The sequence below is a fragment of the Mobula birostris genome, chromosome 1 (genome assembly GCF_030028105.1).
Source record: "Mobula birostris isolate sMobBir1 chromosome 1, sMobBir1.hap1, whole genome shotgun sequence".
Taxonomy (NCBI): domain Eukaryota; kingdom Metazoa; phylum Chordata; class Chondrichthyes; order Myliobatiformes; family Myliobatidae; genus Mobula; species Mobula birostris.
In genome coordinates this window covers 158,373,077-158,389,364 of record NC_092370.1, presented here as the reverse complement: position 1 = coordinate 158,389,364, position 16,288 = coordinate 158,373,077, and the positions used below count along the sequence as shown (strand labels likewise).

General features: G+C 41.1%; 1 protein-coding gene across 4 annotated transcripts in view; it reads right to left on the bottom strand.

Moving 5' to 3' along the window:
• Positions 1-11,235: 11,235 nt before the first annotated feature.
• knstrn (kinetochore localized astrin (SPAG5) binding protein) overlaps positions 11,236-16,288 on the bottom strand; it is a 37,522-nt gene continuing 32,469 nt past the window's right edge. For all 4 annotated transcript variants that reach the window (XM_072264865.1, XM_072264857.1, XM_072264875.1 and 1 more), the window contains exons 6-9: positions 15,749-15,863; positions 14,554-14,615; positions 13,068-13,142; positions 11,236-11,644 (exon numbers count right to left, since the gene is read on the bottom strand). In XM_072264865.1, the coding sequence (XP_072120966.1) occupies positions 11,504-11,644; positions 13,068-13,142; positions 14,554-14,615; positions 15,749-15,863 (393 nt within the window). In that variant the 3' untranslated portion in view covers positions 11,236-11,503. The remainder of the gene's footprint in view (positions 11,645-13,067; positions 13,143-14,553; positions 14,616-15,748; positions 15,864-16,288) is intronic.

Below are 16,288 nucleotides of genomic sequence, written 5' to 3'. Positions count from 1 at the left end.
ATTTCATCTAGGTGCCTTTAAGGGTTAGACTCCTGTCAATGACCACACCAGTTCGTAGCGAATAAGAAAGTCCCAGTAATGATATTTGAAGTTCACATTGTGATACACATATTTAACCAAGTCTTGTGCACTACCTCCATCTTCCACATGGTGGAGGCAAACTGACATCCTTATTTCAACACAAAATTGGCATTGGATACTTCAGGCTGGTCATCTCTGAAGTGAGAAATAGGCAATGTTCAGGTGGATAACCTATTATAAGAACGATTTTGATGAAATGTCATTGAACTGAAATATTAACAGATGCCTACCTGACTTGAGCAGTTCCAGCACCTTATGTTACGCCATCAGTTGCTTCAGTTTCCTCCCACAGTCCAAAGACATACTGGTTTGTAGGTTAAATAGTCATTGTAAAGTGTCCCCTGATTAGATGAGGATTAAATCGGGGGTTGCTGGGCAGCGCAGCTCTAAGGGACGGAAGGGGTTATTCTATGCTGTATCCCAATAAATAAATAAATAAATAAACAGGATGTGGAACAGGATAACACCAAGATGAAATAGCATTAAATCATTGACATTTTCATTTACTTTCAAGAAATGGGCTATCAGAAGTATAGCTTCCCAGACTTGACAACAGTAGGCCATGCAATTAAAATCGTTTTCAAATGTTAAAACCATTTCAGACTTTACTGAAATGAATAATTCACCCAGCAAAGTTTCCCATTAACATCACATGCTTCTATACAAATAGGCTCATAAAGCTCAAGCGTTTTTGGCTTCAGTGATAAAATTCTTATCTTTAAAAGTTATTCCTGTTACTACGGTTACTTACGTGAACCACATATGATCAATGGTCACTATCTGATGATAGCACACCTTGTTTTTTTGAAACAGAAAGACCAATCAGCAGCCTTGTGTAATATAAAACGTTTGTCCTAAAATATAATTAACATATCTGCTCTTAAATTCTACCTCTCTAACAATGAAGGCCAGCATTCAATTTGCCTTTTTGAAAACCTGTTGCACCTGCAAACTAATCTTTACTATTCATGCACAAGGATTCCCAAGTCACTCAGCACCACAGCATGCTGCAATCTTTCATTTATTGATCACAAGATGATGATCTATTTTTCCTTGTTTCAAGGATTACTTCTTAGTAATAATGATCAGATAGGCACAGAGAGAATCTGTATCTACTGACAAGTACCTTTATTATCATGTCTGCGAAGGTTGGTCTCTGGAGAGTTGTTGCTGCTTTACATTCGCAGTTCTTTTTAACACTTCTTTCGATTCAAATGTTGTGTTTCAATCTTCTTGTCTCTAGGTCACCTGACTGACCTATATCACCTTATTGGCCCTGGTTCAAGCCAGTATCCATTTATTGCCCTCTTCCACAAGTGATAACTGGTAATATGTGGCTTTTTGTTCTAAATCTGTTTCCAACCAGTAACCAGCTCAAATCTCTCAGGGAAGACACAAACAGCACCATTCACAAACCTACATATTATATCACAGAACACCTCACAAATAACTTATTATTTCAAAATGATCTCTTGTCCAGCAGATTACCTGGATTATTGTTGTCTCTCCTTTAAAACACTGATTCAGCCAAGAAAAATGAGCTCACAAGATGGAGGACACGGAGCAGCTTCACAAAATGGAAGACTCTGTTCCATCAACCTCATGGCAAGAACAAAGACAATTGATTTCCACTGCCCTTGATTCATTTGAATTCATTGATTTGTAGATTGTAGTCCTTTCTGGCCAGCACTTCCAAAGTAGTATCTTGTATATATGAGGTAAGTTAGTATCTTGTATATACCAATATTTTACTCAATAAACCCATAAAACATAGGAGCAGAACTAGGCCATTCAGCCCATTGAGTTTCTCTACCATTCGATCATGGCTGATTTATTTCCCCTCTTAGCCTTATTCTCTGGCCTTTTCCCTGTAACCTTTGAAGTCCTTACTAATCAAGAATCTATCAACGTCTCTTTAAATATACCCAATGACGGTGTTCACCACCCTCTGACTAAAATAATCTCTGTTCTAAACGGATGTCCTTCTATTCAGAGGCTGTGGCCTCTGATCTTAGACTCTCCCACTATTTGAAACTTCCTCTCTATGTCAACCTTTCGAGATTCGGTAAGTACTCCATCTGCTTGCTCAGTCACTTAACCTATCTACATCTTCCCACAGACCGCTTCCTCTGCGGTAGTTTTCTTTTCCATTCAATTTAGTGTCATCAGCAAACATAAAATTCAGTACATTCAGCCCCCTCTTCCAAATTGTTAATGTATATCATGAACTGTTGTGGGCCCAGCACTGACCCCTGTTGGCAATTGCCCACCACCTACTGCCAACCTGAGAAACATTCATACATCCCAACTTTCTGCCTTCTATTGGTTAACTGGTCCTCTATCCATGCTAATATATTATCCCTGATGAGTCTTTTATACTGCAATTTATCTGGAAATCCAAGTATGCAACATCCACCTCTTCCCCTCTATCTACTGCACTCATAATATCCTTAAAAATCTCCACTGAGGAATTTAAAGTTAGTGACCTTCATCTTTGACCCTCCGATGAGGACTGGCTCATGTACCTCTAGTTTCCTTCTCCTGAAGTCTATAATCAGCTCCCTCATCTTGCTAACATTGAGTGAGAGGTGGTTGTTGTGGCACCACTCAGCCAGATTTTCAATCTCCCTCCTTTATTGCTGATTGTCATCACCTTTGATCTGACCTGTGATAGTAATGTCATCCTCTGCACCTTTGCTATCCAGATGTTCCAGGATTGAGTGAAGAGTCAATGAAATGGTATGTGACATGGACCTGTTGTGCCAGTACGCAAACTGGAGTAGATCCAAATCACTTCTCAGGCAGGAGTTTCATCATCACACTTTCAAAACACTTCATCACTGAGGACGTAAATGCTATTGGACGATAGTCATTGAGGCAGGTGGGTACCTCAGACTACCAAAGTGAGAGACTAAAGATCTCTGTGAACACTCCAGCCAGTTGATCAGCACAGGTGTATAGTACTTGGCCAGGTACCCCATCTGGGCCAAATGCTTTTCACGGGTTCATGCTCCTGAAGGATGCTTTCAAATTGGCCTCAGAAATTGAAATCACAGGGTCATTGGGCTGTAGGAGTTTGTGATGGTTCCTTCATGCTTTGATCATCAAAATGAGTATAGAAGGCCTTGAGCTTATCTGCAAGTGAGACTTGTTGTCAGCTATGGTGCTTGTTTCATTTTGCAAGAGGTGATAGCATTCAAACCCTACTGCAATTGTCAAGCATCCTTCATTGATCAAGTTTAGTACGGAACAGCCACTTCACCCATGAGATGGCTTTCTGGAGATTGTACCTGGACCTCTTGTAACTCTCTTGGTCGCCAGACTTGAATGCTTCTGTTCTGGCCCTCAGCGGATTGTGGTTCATCCAGGCTTCTGGTTGGGGAAGTCTCTGAATAATTTTGTAGGGACTCTACAACTATTTTCATAAAGTCCATGAAACCATGGTGTATCCATTCAGATCCACCATGAGTCCTTGAACACGGCCCAGTCCACCAACTCAAAGCAATTCCATGGCCGCTGCTCTTCCTCCCTTGAACACCTCTTTGTTCTCCTAATTTCTGGACCCTTGCTATTTAGCCTCTGCCTGTAGGCAGGTAGCAGAAGGTCAGCTAAGTGATCAATTTCCTGAAATGTGTTCTGTGCGTAGAATACTCAGAATGTTCTCCATAGTACATCTGTAGAAATTAGCTTAAGTCTTTGGTGACATACCAAATCAGCTCAAACTCTGAATGAAGTATACCCACTGGCATGCCTTCTTCTTGACTACATTGATATATTGGGCAAGGAATAGATCCTTGAGATTCTGGCACCCAGGAAACTGTGACTGTTCACTACTTTCCTCCCTCATCACCTGCTGATCAACTTCTATCGGACAACTACAGAGAGCCTCCTGACGTATTGCTGTGCAGTGTGGTTTGCCAGCTGCACAGAACAGAACAGGAAGGACTTGCAGTGGGTGGTGAGGGTAGCAGAGCGGGTTATTGGCACAACATTACCCTCCCTCAGAGACATTTATACTGGCAGACTTCAAAAGAAGGCTACTTGTATTTCGAAGGATCCCACTCATCCTGGACATCACCTGTTTTCCCCTCTACCTTCTGGGAAGAGATACAGAGCATTAAGGACAAAAACAAAGAGACTTCTTAACAGCTTCTACCCACAAACAGTGAAATATATAACACTCCCTTCCCTTCTCCTGCTCCCTCCTAAGACGGCGGCAGCTAAATGCATCACACTTCCAGGAATGGCAGGTGTGCGATAGTCCTACCCCCCCATCCATATATTATTAATTTTGGACTGCACTCCTGAGGTTTTAGAGTTTATTTTATGTATATATTCTTTGTCATGCTGCAAAACGTTGAGCTGCTAAACTGTGTTTCATTGCTCCACAACAATGACAATAAAGATATTCTTCTTCTACTTTCACTGCTGACCCCTCCATGAAGACTGGTGTGTGTTCTCCTGCCTGGCTTGCCCTCTCCAAAGTCCACAATCAATTCTTTGGTCAAAGGTTATTGCAGCGACACCACTCAACCAGCCAATCTCAGTTCTGCATGCCTCCTCATTATCATCTGAAATTCTGCCAACAACAGATGTATTACCTACAAATTTATAGATGGCATTTGAGCTGTGCCAAGCCACAGTCTTGATGTAGAGAGAGTGAGCAGTGAGCTCAGTATGCATCCTTGAGGTGCACTGGTGTCGATTGACAGTAAGGAGATGTTATTCCCGATTCAAACTGACTGAGGCCTCCCAATAAGAAAATCAATGATCCATTGCAGAGGGAAGTATAGAGCCCTAGGTTTTGAAGCTTGTTGATTAGTACTAAGGCGATGATGGTGCTAAACACTGAGTTCTAGTCAATAAATAGTAGTATGACAGGTTTTGCTGTTGTCCAGATGGTCCAAGACCAAGCGGAGAGCCAGTGGTGAGATTGCATCTGCTGTAGATCTGTTGTGGCAGTAGGCAAATTACAGCAGGTCCAGGTCTTTGCTCAGGTAGGGGTTAATTCTAGCCGTGACTAACATTTCAAAACAGTAGATGTGAGTGCTTCCGGGTAATAATGTTTGAGGCAGCTCATTCTGCTCCAATATAATTGATTTTGAAGCAGATGGAAACTTCTGACTTCAGCAGTGAGTGGTTGAAAATGTCCTTGAACACTCCTGCCAGTTGATTGGCGTAGGTTTTCAGTGCCCTGCCAGGTACACTCTCAGGGCTAATGCCTTGATAGATGTTCTGACATCGGCCTCCAAGACAGATATTCCAGGGTTGCCAGATGTTGCAGGGGTTCACATAGGTATACTCTCCCTTTCAAAGTGTGCATAAGAGGTGTTGAGCTCATCAGGTAGTGAAGCATCACAGACATTTATGATGTTAGGTTTCGTCTTATAGTAAGTAATAACATGCAAACCTTGCCACAGTTGAAGCGCATTAGATTGCATCTTTAACTTCACTCACAAATGCTTTTTTGCTCTTATGATAGCTTTCTGTAGATCTTGTAAAGTTCTGGATCATGGGTCTTGAATGCCACAGATCTAGCCCATAGCAAACTATGAATCTCCTGGTTCGTCCAAGGCACACACTCATCCACACAGGTCCAGATGAAGTCAACGGCAACTGTGGCATAGTCATTCAGATCCAAAGATGAATCCCTGAATATTTTCCAATCCACCAATTCAAAGTAGTCCTGTAAGCACTCCTTCACCTCCCTCACGGTCCTCACTGCTGTAAGCACTCCTCCACAGTCCTCACTGCTGGTACTGTGGTCATCAATCTCTGCCTATGTGCTGGGAGAAGTACAGGCAGGTGATCAGATTTGGTGAAGTGCCAGCCTGGGATGGCACAGTAGGCATTCTTGATGGTAGTCTAACAGTAGCCAAGTGTGTTGGCTCCCCTGGCTCCACAGTGACATGTTAGTGGTAGTTTGTCAAAGACATCCTCATTCTAACATAGTTGAAGTCCCCTGCAAAGATCGGGAAAGCAGCAGGGTGCGCCATCTCCAGACTGTGATTAGTGCTCAGCTTTTCCAGTGCCTGCCCGATGTTAGCCAGGGATTGAATGTACACTGCCATGAGGACGATAGCAGAAAACTCCCTCCGCAGATAGAATGCACATTTGACTGTCAGATGTTCGAGGTTGACAGGATTGTGTGCAGCACAATGAGCTAATCATGAAGCAAACACCACCGCCTCAGAATCTGATGTCCAGACATTGGAGCACAGTTAGGCTATTCAGCCCATCAAATCTGCTCTGCTATTTCATCATGTCTGATCCATTTCCCTCTCAACTCCAATCTCCTGCCTTCTCCCCATATCCTTTCACGCCCCGACTAATCAAGAACCTACTAACCTCTGCCTTAGATGCACCCAGTGGCCTGGCCACAGCTGCTTGTGACTAAGAATTCCACAGATTCACCACCTGCTGGCTAAAGAAATTCCTTCTCATCTCAGTTCTAAATCCCACTATTTTGAGGCTGTGCCCTCTAGTCCTAGACTCCCCAATCAAAGGAAACATCCTTTTCACATCCACCCTATCTAGGCCTTTCAACATTGAATTAGGTTTCGATGAGATCCCCCGCCCCCCCCCCCACCATTCTTCTAAGTTCAAGTACAGGCCCCGACCCTTCAATTGCTGCTCATATGCTCTTCCATTCCTAAATCATTCTTGTGAACCTCCTTTGAAGCCTCTCTAACGTACACACATCCTTTCTTAAATAAGAGGCCCAAAACTACACAAAATACTCCAAATGCAGCCTCACCAGTGCCTTATACAGCCTCAGCATTATATCCTTGCTTTTATATTCTAGTCTTCTTGAAATGAATGCTAACATTGCATTCATCTTCCTTACTAGTGATTCAACCTGCAAATTAACCTTCAGGGAATCCTGCACGAGAACTCCCAAATCCCTTTGCACTTCTGATATTTTTCTCCGTTTAGAAAATAGACTATGCTTTTACTTCTTCTACCAATGAGCATAACCATACACTTCCCAGCACTGTATTGCATCTGCCACCTCCTTGCCCACTCCTAATTTGTCTAAGTCTTCGTGCAGCCTCTCTGCTTCCTCAACAGTATCTGCCCCTCCACATATCTTGATATCATCCACAAACTTGGTCACAAAGCCATCAATTCCATCATCCAAATAGCTGAAATATGTTAAAAATAAGTGGTTCCAGTACAGACCCTTGTGGACCACCACCAGTCACTGGCAGACAATCTAAAAAGGATCCTTTTATTCCCACTCTTTGTATCCTACCCAGCAGCCAAAACTCTATCCACACTAGTATCTTTCCTGTAATATTATGGGCTCTTATCTTGTTTAGCAGACTCATGTGTGGCACCTTGTCAAAGGCCTTCTGAAAATCCAAGTACACAACATCCACCAATTCTCCTTTGTCTATCCTGTTTGTTATTTCTTCAAAGAAATCCAACAGATTTGTTAGGCAACATTTTCCTTTAAGGAAACCACACTGACTTTGGCATACTTTATCAGGTACCTCCAAGTACCCCAAAACCTCATCCTTAATAATGGACTCCCAACATGTCCCAACCACTAAGGTCAGACTAACAGGCCTATAATTTCCTTTCTTCTGCTTCCTTCCTTTCTTGAAAAGTGGAGTGACATTTGCAATTTTCCATTCCTCCGGAACAATGCCAGAATCTGACTCTTGAAAGAGAATTTCTAATGTCTCCACAATTGTTGAATTTCTTTCAACTACCTCTGGTGTAGTCCATCAGGTCGAAGTGATTTATCTACCTTCAGACCTTTCAATTTCCCAAGCAGTATCATCTCCCTAGTAATAGCAACTGCACTCACTCCTGCCCTTGACACTCTCAAACATCCAGCATACTAGTGTCCTCCACAGTGAAGACTGATGCAAAATACTTATTCAGTTCATCCACAATTTTCTTGCACCCTGTTCCTATCTCTCCAGTGTAATTTTCCAACAGTCCAATATTGACTGTTCTCTCATAGAAAACCTACTGCACAATACAGGCCCTTCAGCCCACAAAGCTGTGTCGAACATGTCCTTACCTTAGAAATTACCTGGGGTTACCCACAGCCCTCTATTTTTCTGAGCTCCATGTACCTGTCCAAGAGTCTCTTAAAAGACCCTATCGTATCCACCTCTGTCACTGGCAGCCCATTCCACGCACTCACCACTCTCTGTGTAAAAAAATTTACCCCTAATATCTCCTCTGTACCTACATCCAAGCACCTTAAAACTATGCTCTCTCGTGCTACTCATTCCAGCCCCAGGAAAATTCAGTTCCTCTCTTTCACTCTTTATATATCTGAAAAAAACTTAGAAACATAGAAAACCTACAGCACAATACAGGCACTTCAGCCCACAAAGCTGTGCCGAACATGTCCTTATCTTAGAAATTACCAATGGTTACCCATAGCCCTCTATTTTTCTAAGCTCCATGTAGCAATCCAGGAGCCCCTTAAAAGACCCTATCGTATCTGCCTCCATCACCATCACCGGCAGCCCATTCCTTGCACTCACCATGTAAAAAAAACTTACCCTTGACATCTCCTCTGTACGTACTTCCAAGCACCTTAAAACTGTGCCCGTGCTAGCCATTTCAACCCTGGGAAAAAGCCTGACTATCCACATGATCACTGCCTCTCATTATCTTGTACACCTTTCATCTTCCATCGCTCCAAGGAAAAAAGGCTGAGTTCACTCAACCTATTCCCATAAGGCATGCTCCCCAAACCAGGCAATATCCTTGCAAATCTCCTCTGCACTCTTTCTATGGTTTCCACATCCTTCCTGTAGTGAGGCGACCAGAACTGCGCACAGTACTCCAAATGCGATCTGACCAGGATCCTATAGAGCTGCAACATTACCTATTGGCTCTTAAATTCAATCCCACAATTGATGAAGGCCAATGCACCGTATGCCTCCTTAACCAGTCAATCTGCACAGCAGAGGGATCTCGGACTCGGACCCCAAGATCCCTCTGATCCTCCACACTGCCAAGAGTTTTACCATTAATACTATATTCTGCCATCATATTTGACCTACCAAAGCGAACTACCTCACACTTATCTGGGTTGAACTCCATCTGCCACTTCTCAGCCCAGTTTTGCATCCTATCAATATCCCGCAGTAACCTCTGACAGCCCTCCACACTATCCACAACACCTCCAACCTTTGTGTCATCAGCAAACTTACTAACCCATCTCTCCACTTCCTCATCCAGGTCATTTATAAAAATCACAAAGAGTAGGGGTCCCAGAACAGATCCCTGAGGCACACCACTGGTAACTGACCTCCATAAAGAATATGACCAATCTAGATAGATAGATACATATACTTTATTGATCCCGAGGGAAATTGGGTTTCGTTACAGCTGCACCAACCATGAATAGAGCATAAATATAGCAAAACAAAAACCTCAATCAAACAACAATATGCAAACTATGCCAGATGGAAATAAGTCCAGGACCAGCCTATTGGCTCAGGGTGTCTGACCCTCCACGGGAGGAGCTGCAAAGTTCGATGGCCACAGGCAGGATCAACCTCCCATGATAGCCAGTGTTGTATCTCAGTGGAATATGGCCAGAGTCCAACAGCAAAAAGTTCAATATCCAGTCTACAAACACGTTCCTTGATCGTAATATGACTTTGTTAACCAGAACAGCAAGCCCCCACCTTCTTTACGCTTACCGCTCTCAGTGCACTTCCGGTCAGCCCGAACGGTCTGGAAGCCCTCCATGGAAAAGTTTTGGTCGGGTATGTTCTCATACAGCCTCGTTTCAGTAAAACACGTAACACTGCACTCCCGAAATGTTCTCTGACTCCTGGCTAGCGCCGTCAACTCGTCCATTTTATTACCCACCAAACTCCCCTTCTCCATAAGTCTCTGTTGTTTCGACCCGGTCCTCTTTCCTCGCCTTTGTGATCCCCTCTGCATCCTGTGTGTGTTTTCCTTCAGATTTCAGCAGGACGTCCACTGCTCTGTTTGCTAAACCGGCCAGCATAAGCGCAATCAGCTGGTCTGTGGAATAAACAATGTGACCATACTGCTGCCCCACTAATGAGATGTGTCTGAATGTAACTATTTCCAGTGCTAAAAACCCAAATAAAACTCTCTCCACCAGCATGTTAGAGAGGGTGCAGCTTCAACATGTTACCGTGGAAAAAAAAATACAACAAATAACGTAAGTTAAAAAAGTAAAGTAAGAAAACTAGTTGGAACGGCTGTAACAGGTTGCATGCATGACCGGCACATGCGCATCTACAACCACTCTTTACCTTCTGTGGGCAAGCCAGTTCTGGATCCACAAAACAATGTCCCCTTGGATCCCATGCCTCCTTACTTTCTCAATGCATGGGAGATATCTCAGTTGTAATTTACAAACAATATTAAAACTATTTTTGTTTTGAAACACTCCAAGGTGATTTTGAACATCAATTAAAATTGCGTACATTCCAGTTGCATTTTGTTTGCAAATTCATCAAAAAGCTAGAGCTACAAAAAAAATCTACAACCCTACCCTAATGACTGGTGCACTTAGTTTGTTGGACTCACGAGCACTCCCAGAGAGGAACACCAACTATGCACTGAAGATGTCCCCTCGACTAGTGATAACCATCTGCAAGCTAATTGCCAAACTCAGTGACACTGCAACATCAAATGTCTCAACCCAAGCTACCAATATTCATCACCATCCTTAACTTGCCCGTTTTGCTAGGACTTCCAACTGGAAACATTTAATATAAAACCTGTATGCAACTGCATGCAGTCTTAAATCAACTACAAAGAGAGCTGCAATCCTGGATGTGCCATTATTGAAATCAGACTGGAAGAAGTGACAGACCAGATTTAGATATTGTTGTTTGTTTTATAGCAATTAGTTACTAATGTAATGTACACCTTTAAATGTTAAACAAGCTTTGCTCTTGAAATATAATGTGATTGAACAGTAGCCAATCAGAGGCAAAAAGTAATAGTGTCTTCACCCAGTTCAGGAGGCCGATTTTTCAAAGCCTGAACAGCGACCAGTCGGAGTTTGGGATTCATCGAAAAGGTCAAGCAAAAATAAGGGCAATACTTATTTGTGTATGCAAAAACTCCCGAATTCCTCTAAGCAGTCCACAACATGCAACTTCATTAATAACCAAAAACATCAGAGGCATGTCAATATTTTATTTCCGTAAGAGAAGTTTTAATAGAAAACTATATTAGATAACAGTTACTCAAGTGTATTTGGATTCAATAGAAAACACTTTGGTCCAAATGCAAAAAGCAGAATCATTTTTTTTTATTTTACAAGGTAAATTGTTATTACTTGTCTGGTTAGTAGCCAGCTCTCCATTATCCTCTTTATATCTTCTGTACAGTTCCTTCATGCATATACACTTCTCATACAAATTTTAAATAGTTAATTGTAACGTTGATGTTCAGGTCATTCAGCATTCTGATCTAAATGTTCTTTAACTTGACTTAAACAGAGTCTCCACTCCTCCATCTCTTGCTTGAACAAGTCCACTTCTTCTACAATTCTATTACTCTCTTCCTTGGCATTCTGTAACTTCAGCCTCATCTCCTATTTACAATGTAAACATTTTGAATTCAGAATGCACTTCAAAACCAAGTCAGCACAAATCAGGAAAAAAAAAAATTGAGTTAAGTTAGATTTTTTTTTCCAATCTAGCAGATATAAAAGCAGACAACTTGAACTCTCAGCAGTAACAGAGTGATTGATAATACTGACATTAGATAAGACAGCTTCCTGTTATGATTATCATGTAAGCATCAACATGTCAACATCAAAAATTTGTCTTTCAGTTGGAATTCTCTGCAATTACTTGCAAAGAATGAACATTTTGATTTGTACCAGGAGGCAGACAAGCAAGTAGTCAATAAAGCGGCCAAAAATGGGACAGGTGGAAATTCTCAAACCTATTTTTCTTGCCCCCAAAGCTTTGTTTTCACCAGTAGAAACAAAGCAAAAAAGGAATATTCTGCACTGCATGTAAATTTTCATTAGGAAGTTTAAAAACAGTAAGTACACAGAGTGAAAACGTAGATGAAAACACTTGGAAAATCTTTCTGCATTTAAATTCTAATTATAATTTGTTCAGGATGGTGTGCATTTTAAACTGGCATCATGATTAGTCCAGATATCCTGTACCAAATGGGTCTGTTCCTGTGTTCCACTGTCCCATACACTAAACTGTCAAAATCCTTCACAACACAGATGGATAACAATGATTATTCATTTCCCCACTATCGCATAATAGGAACTATTGTAAGTCAATTTTGTGCAATTGCAGGATCCAAATCAAACACCAATACAGAAAACAGTGTATGTATAGTTCATTGATATAAAGTTATTATTGTGATTCGCCACTCAAGCTAACTCAGAAATGAAATTGTTAGCCCATAGTTATAAACTGAACCTCTGACCGATATTAAACGGACTATCTCAAAGTCCCAATTTGAGATCTCTCACATTTGCTCTAATCTCAGTACTTAACACTGCTCTGCACCAAAAAAGTGTCCTTTTCAATGCTATTTAAGATAGTAGTGTAGCTCAGCTCAATTTTGTCATTGCTGTCACAAATCTCACTGCACTGATATCAAAATAACAGATCTTTGTGAAGTGGAAATTCAGCTGAATAGTAAGTTTTGGTGATATACGAATCTAGTGAGATGAAGGGTAGTGCCAGGGAGCAAGAAGCCAAATCATTACGACTTCTGAATAACAGGATAGCAGTTTCAGCTTTATTGTATTATACAATGTGTTGCAGCCTATAGATTATTGGATCTTGCAAATTTATTAAAACCATCAAAAGAACTGATTAGTGCGTACAGATTCTCTGGTACCCTGGATTGAATGCTCAAGTTTCTGGATTTTTCTTCAGTGAATATTTTCAGCATCATTACAGTATGTGAAGCAATATTCAAGATAACATTTTACTTGAGAAGTACACATAGTCTCACTGTACCTAGAAATGAATACTTACCTGGAACCCATCTCTCTTCTCCATTTTGTTCCTTCCCCAATTTTCTAATTCCTTCTGGAGATTCTCCACAAGTGCCTGAAGCAACAGATGCAGAGTTTGAAATTCAAACAGTACAAATCATAATTAAAAGGATTTGGGGAAATTTCACCCTTAGTATTCAGTTGTAATTTGATCATAACATGCTTAAGGAGAGCTGTGTACTTTGTTTTTCTTTGCATTGTTCATGTACTCAAAACGTCAAAAACTCTTGACAGTCCCCATGACCACTCAAAGTGGAGGAGTATCTGGGATGGGATTAAGAACCAAATCTGTTCATCCAAGCACAAAGAACCCTACCTCACTGACAAAGACAGCATCATCTCAGCGATTACCTATCCTCCTGCTCCTCAGGCACATCCTACCCCATCTGCGGGCAAAAGTCCCACACCAGCCATAGTCATGTCAGATGCAGAATGGAAGTCACTCTCAATCCTAAAGGATAACCATTGAAAAACATGTCCAATTTCTGAACAGCCCTAAAGAAGATGCAAGCTGACTAACGGTTCAGATGTACATCCTTCCTTCAAAATCATTAAAAAGGATTGATTCATGAGAGAATCAGACAAGTACTGTTGGCGAACAGTGATCAAACCAATATGGTACAGATGTAGATGCAGGTCAATTTTTAAAAAATGATTCTCTTTCCTGCACAGCTGATACTACTGCCGCTTCCCATTTTTTACATGGAAAACGAGAATGGTGTTGCGAGGCAACAAATCAGCCGTGATCGAATGGCAGAACAGACTAGATGGGCTGAATGCTCTCATCCTCCCTTATGTCTTATGGAAACTGACTTCTCTGGCTGGTGAGTATATTAAAACAGCCCAATCCCTGTACAAATTTAGTCCCAATTTGGAGCACATCTCACTAGTGAGAACCATGGGGAAGCAGGATTAAACCACAAGCCAGAGCTTTCTGCAATATTTGCATATGAACAACTGTTTAAAAATTGCATTTGTTTTGACAATAATATAAAATATAACATCCACAAATCTTAAATGCAGTGGTGTCTCAAATGTATGCAAAGCAGTGCACATGGCAACCTATACACCCCCTCTCTGCCCTTCTACGACATACAATGGTTGCAAATTATAATGAAGCATGTGATCCAGGCTTTCTCAAAAGCTTGACAAAACTTTTGACCAGATGGGAACATCTTGCCACGAGATAGCCTAATTACTCACTATCTTGACTTGGAATTATAATTGTTGTTACTTCACTGACTTTAAGTCCCAATTCTGAACACCCTGTCCAATGGTACCAAGATAGTACCTGCACTGGCTTAAATTGATGGCTTACCATTTGAAGGCAATGAGGGTTGACCAATAAATTCTGACCTTTGAAGGCAAAAACCACACTGTATCAAAACATTCTCCTAACCTGTTAATGGCTGCAGTTTCTTATTTCATCGCACACCAACTAAACTTAAATGCAAAATATCTCTTACCATTGTGTCCCTTCGACATGCACTTGTTTGTTCATTGTCTTCAATTATTTTATTAGCTGAAACTGAGAGTGCACAAGTTGAGTACAGTTGAACTAGAATATGCAAATTACTGAAATAAACTCTGGAAAATTGGCATGTGTGAAGTTGGTTTATGTACATGCTCTCACTCAGGATAATAAAGTACAGGGAAAAAAAAGTCTTGTCCTTGAGAGAAGTGAGACAAATCAGTCGAATGTGGTCAAAATGATTTCCATTCAGTTTTTTGTTTAAATATCCCAGCAGAGAATGTAAGAGTGCTCCAGTGGAGTAGCTAGCACAGTGCTACATGCATCCACTATCACCACTTTCAGAAAAAGGAGGGAAAACCTGATATCTACTTCAAAGGCACCTATCAAGGCAAATATTCAGCTTTCCAACCTGACCCCAAAGAACATTTTATACAAGATGACGCAAGTGGATCTGAACAGGTAACACAGTCTTAATTGGTCCAGGACCAGGTAATCAAAGAGACAAAGCACAGTAAAAGAAACGCTGGCAAAACAGAAGTTCTATAAAAAATGATTTTGAACACTAGCGTAATTCTGTTTGAAATGATAATGCTTTACAAAATATGAACATTCCTTTTCCCAGTACTTGCACCTTGAAGCAGCAACCAGTTTTCTCATGCATTCATTTCCAAGTGAATTATTTCTTTATGAATAGCATTGCTGTTTTAGAACTGTATCCTCACTGCTCCAGGAATTCAGGTTTGATCCCAGCCTTGGGTATTGTCTATATGAAATATGTAAATCTTTCCTGGTGCACATGGGTTTCCACCAAGTGTTTTATTTTTCTCCCACTTCTGAAGATGTCCTAAAGGTTAAATGGTGATGCAAGCTACTCCTCAATTTAGGTAAATAGTAAACAATTCAGACTAAAATACCAAGGGAGTTGATGTGGATTGGAGAGAGTAAGTTGCAGGACTACAGAAAAATAAGAGGGGAAATAAGACTCAAACATGAGGAAATCTGCAGATGCTGGAAGTTCAAGCAACACACACAAAAAATGCTGGTGAACGCAGCAGGTCAGATGCTGCCTGACCTGCTGCGTTCACCAGCATTTTTTGTGTGTGTTGGGGAAATAAGACTGATTGCTGTATTAAAAGTAAATAAACCAAGAATACACTTATATAGGCAATTGAAAATCTGGTTCCTACCAGGATCAATCAGGTTATTCTCCAGTATGACCGCACAATTCTGTACCCTCTTGCTCAATGCTTCATTTTCAGATTGCAAATTTCCATTTTTAATCATATAATCATGTACCTGATCCTGTTAATAAGAAGTGGAGAGCTGAATCAAAATACAAACGGTAGTAGAGTCAGAAATAGAAGATGGCTATGAGGAGTTAATAATCTGGTCAATGAAGTTTTTAAAAATCAAAAGCCCTAGTAAAGGAACTATTTACTATAGTACCTTAACAAAGGATGTTCACAATCAACTTTTATTGTGTTCTTGCACTTGGATGACACTTTCCTAATCTACTCCTTTTTGAAACCAAAGTTTCTGTTCCTACCACTCTTATCAGTCACAATATTACAATTCAGTAAAAATGTATTTCCCCTCCTCATCCCCACCTTAACCCACACTAATTTTAACATCCAACAGTGACTGGAGTGGGAATAGCTAAAGATGGCACCAGATGTTTTATGCAGACCCAAGCGACTTCTTCCAGGTAGTCTGCAAAACAGCTTATT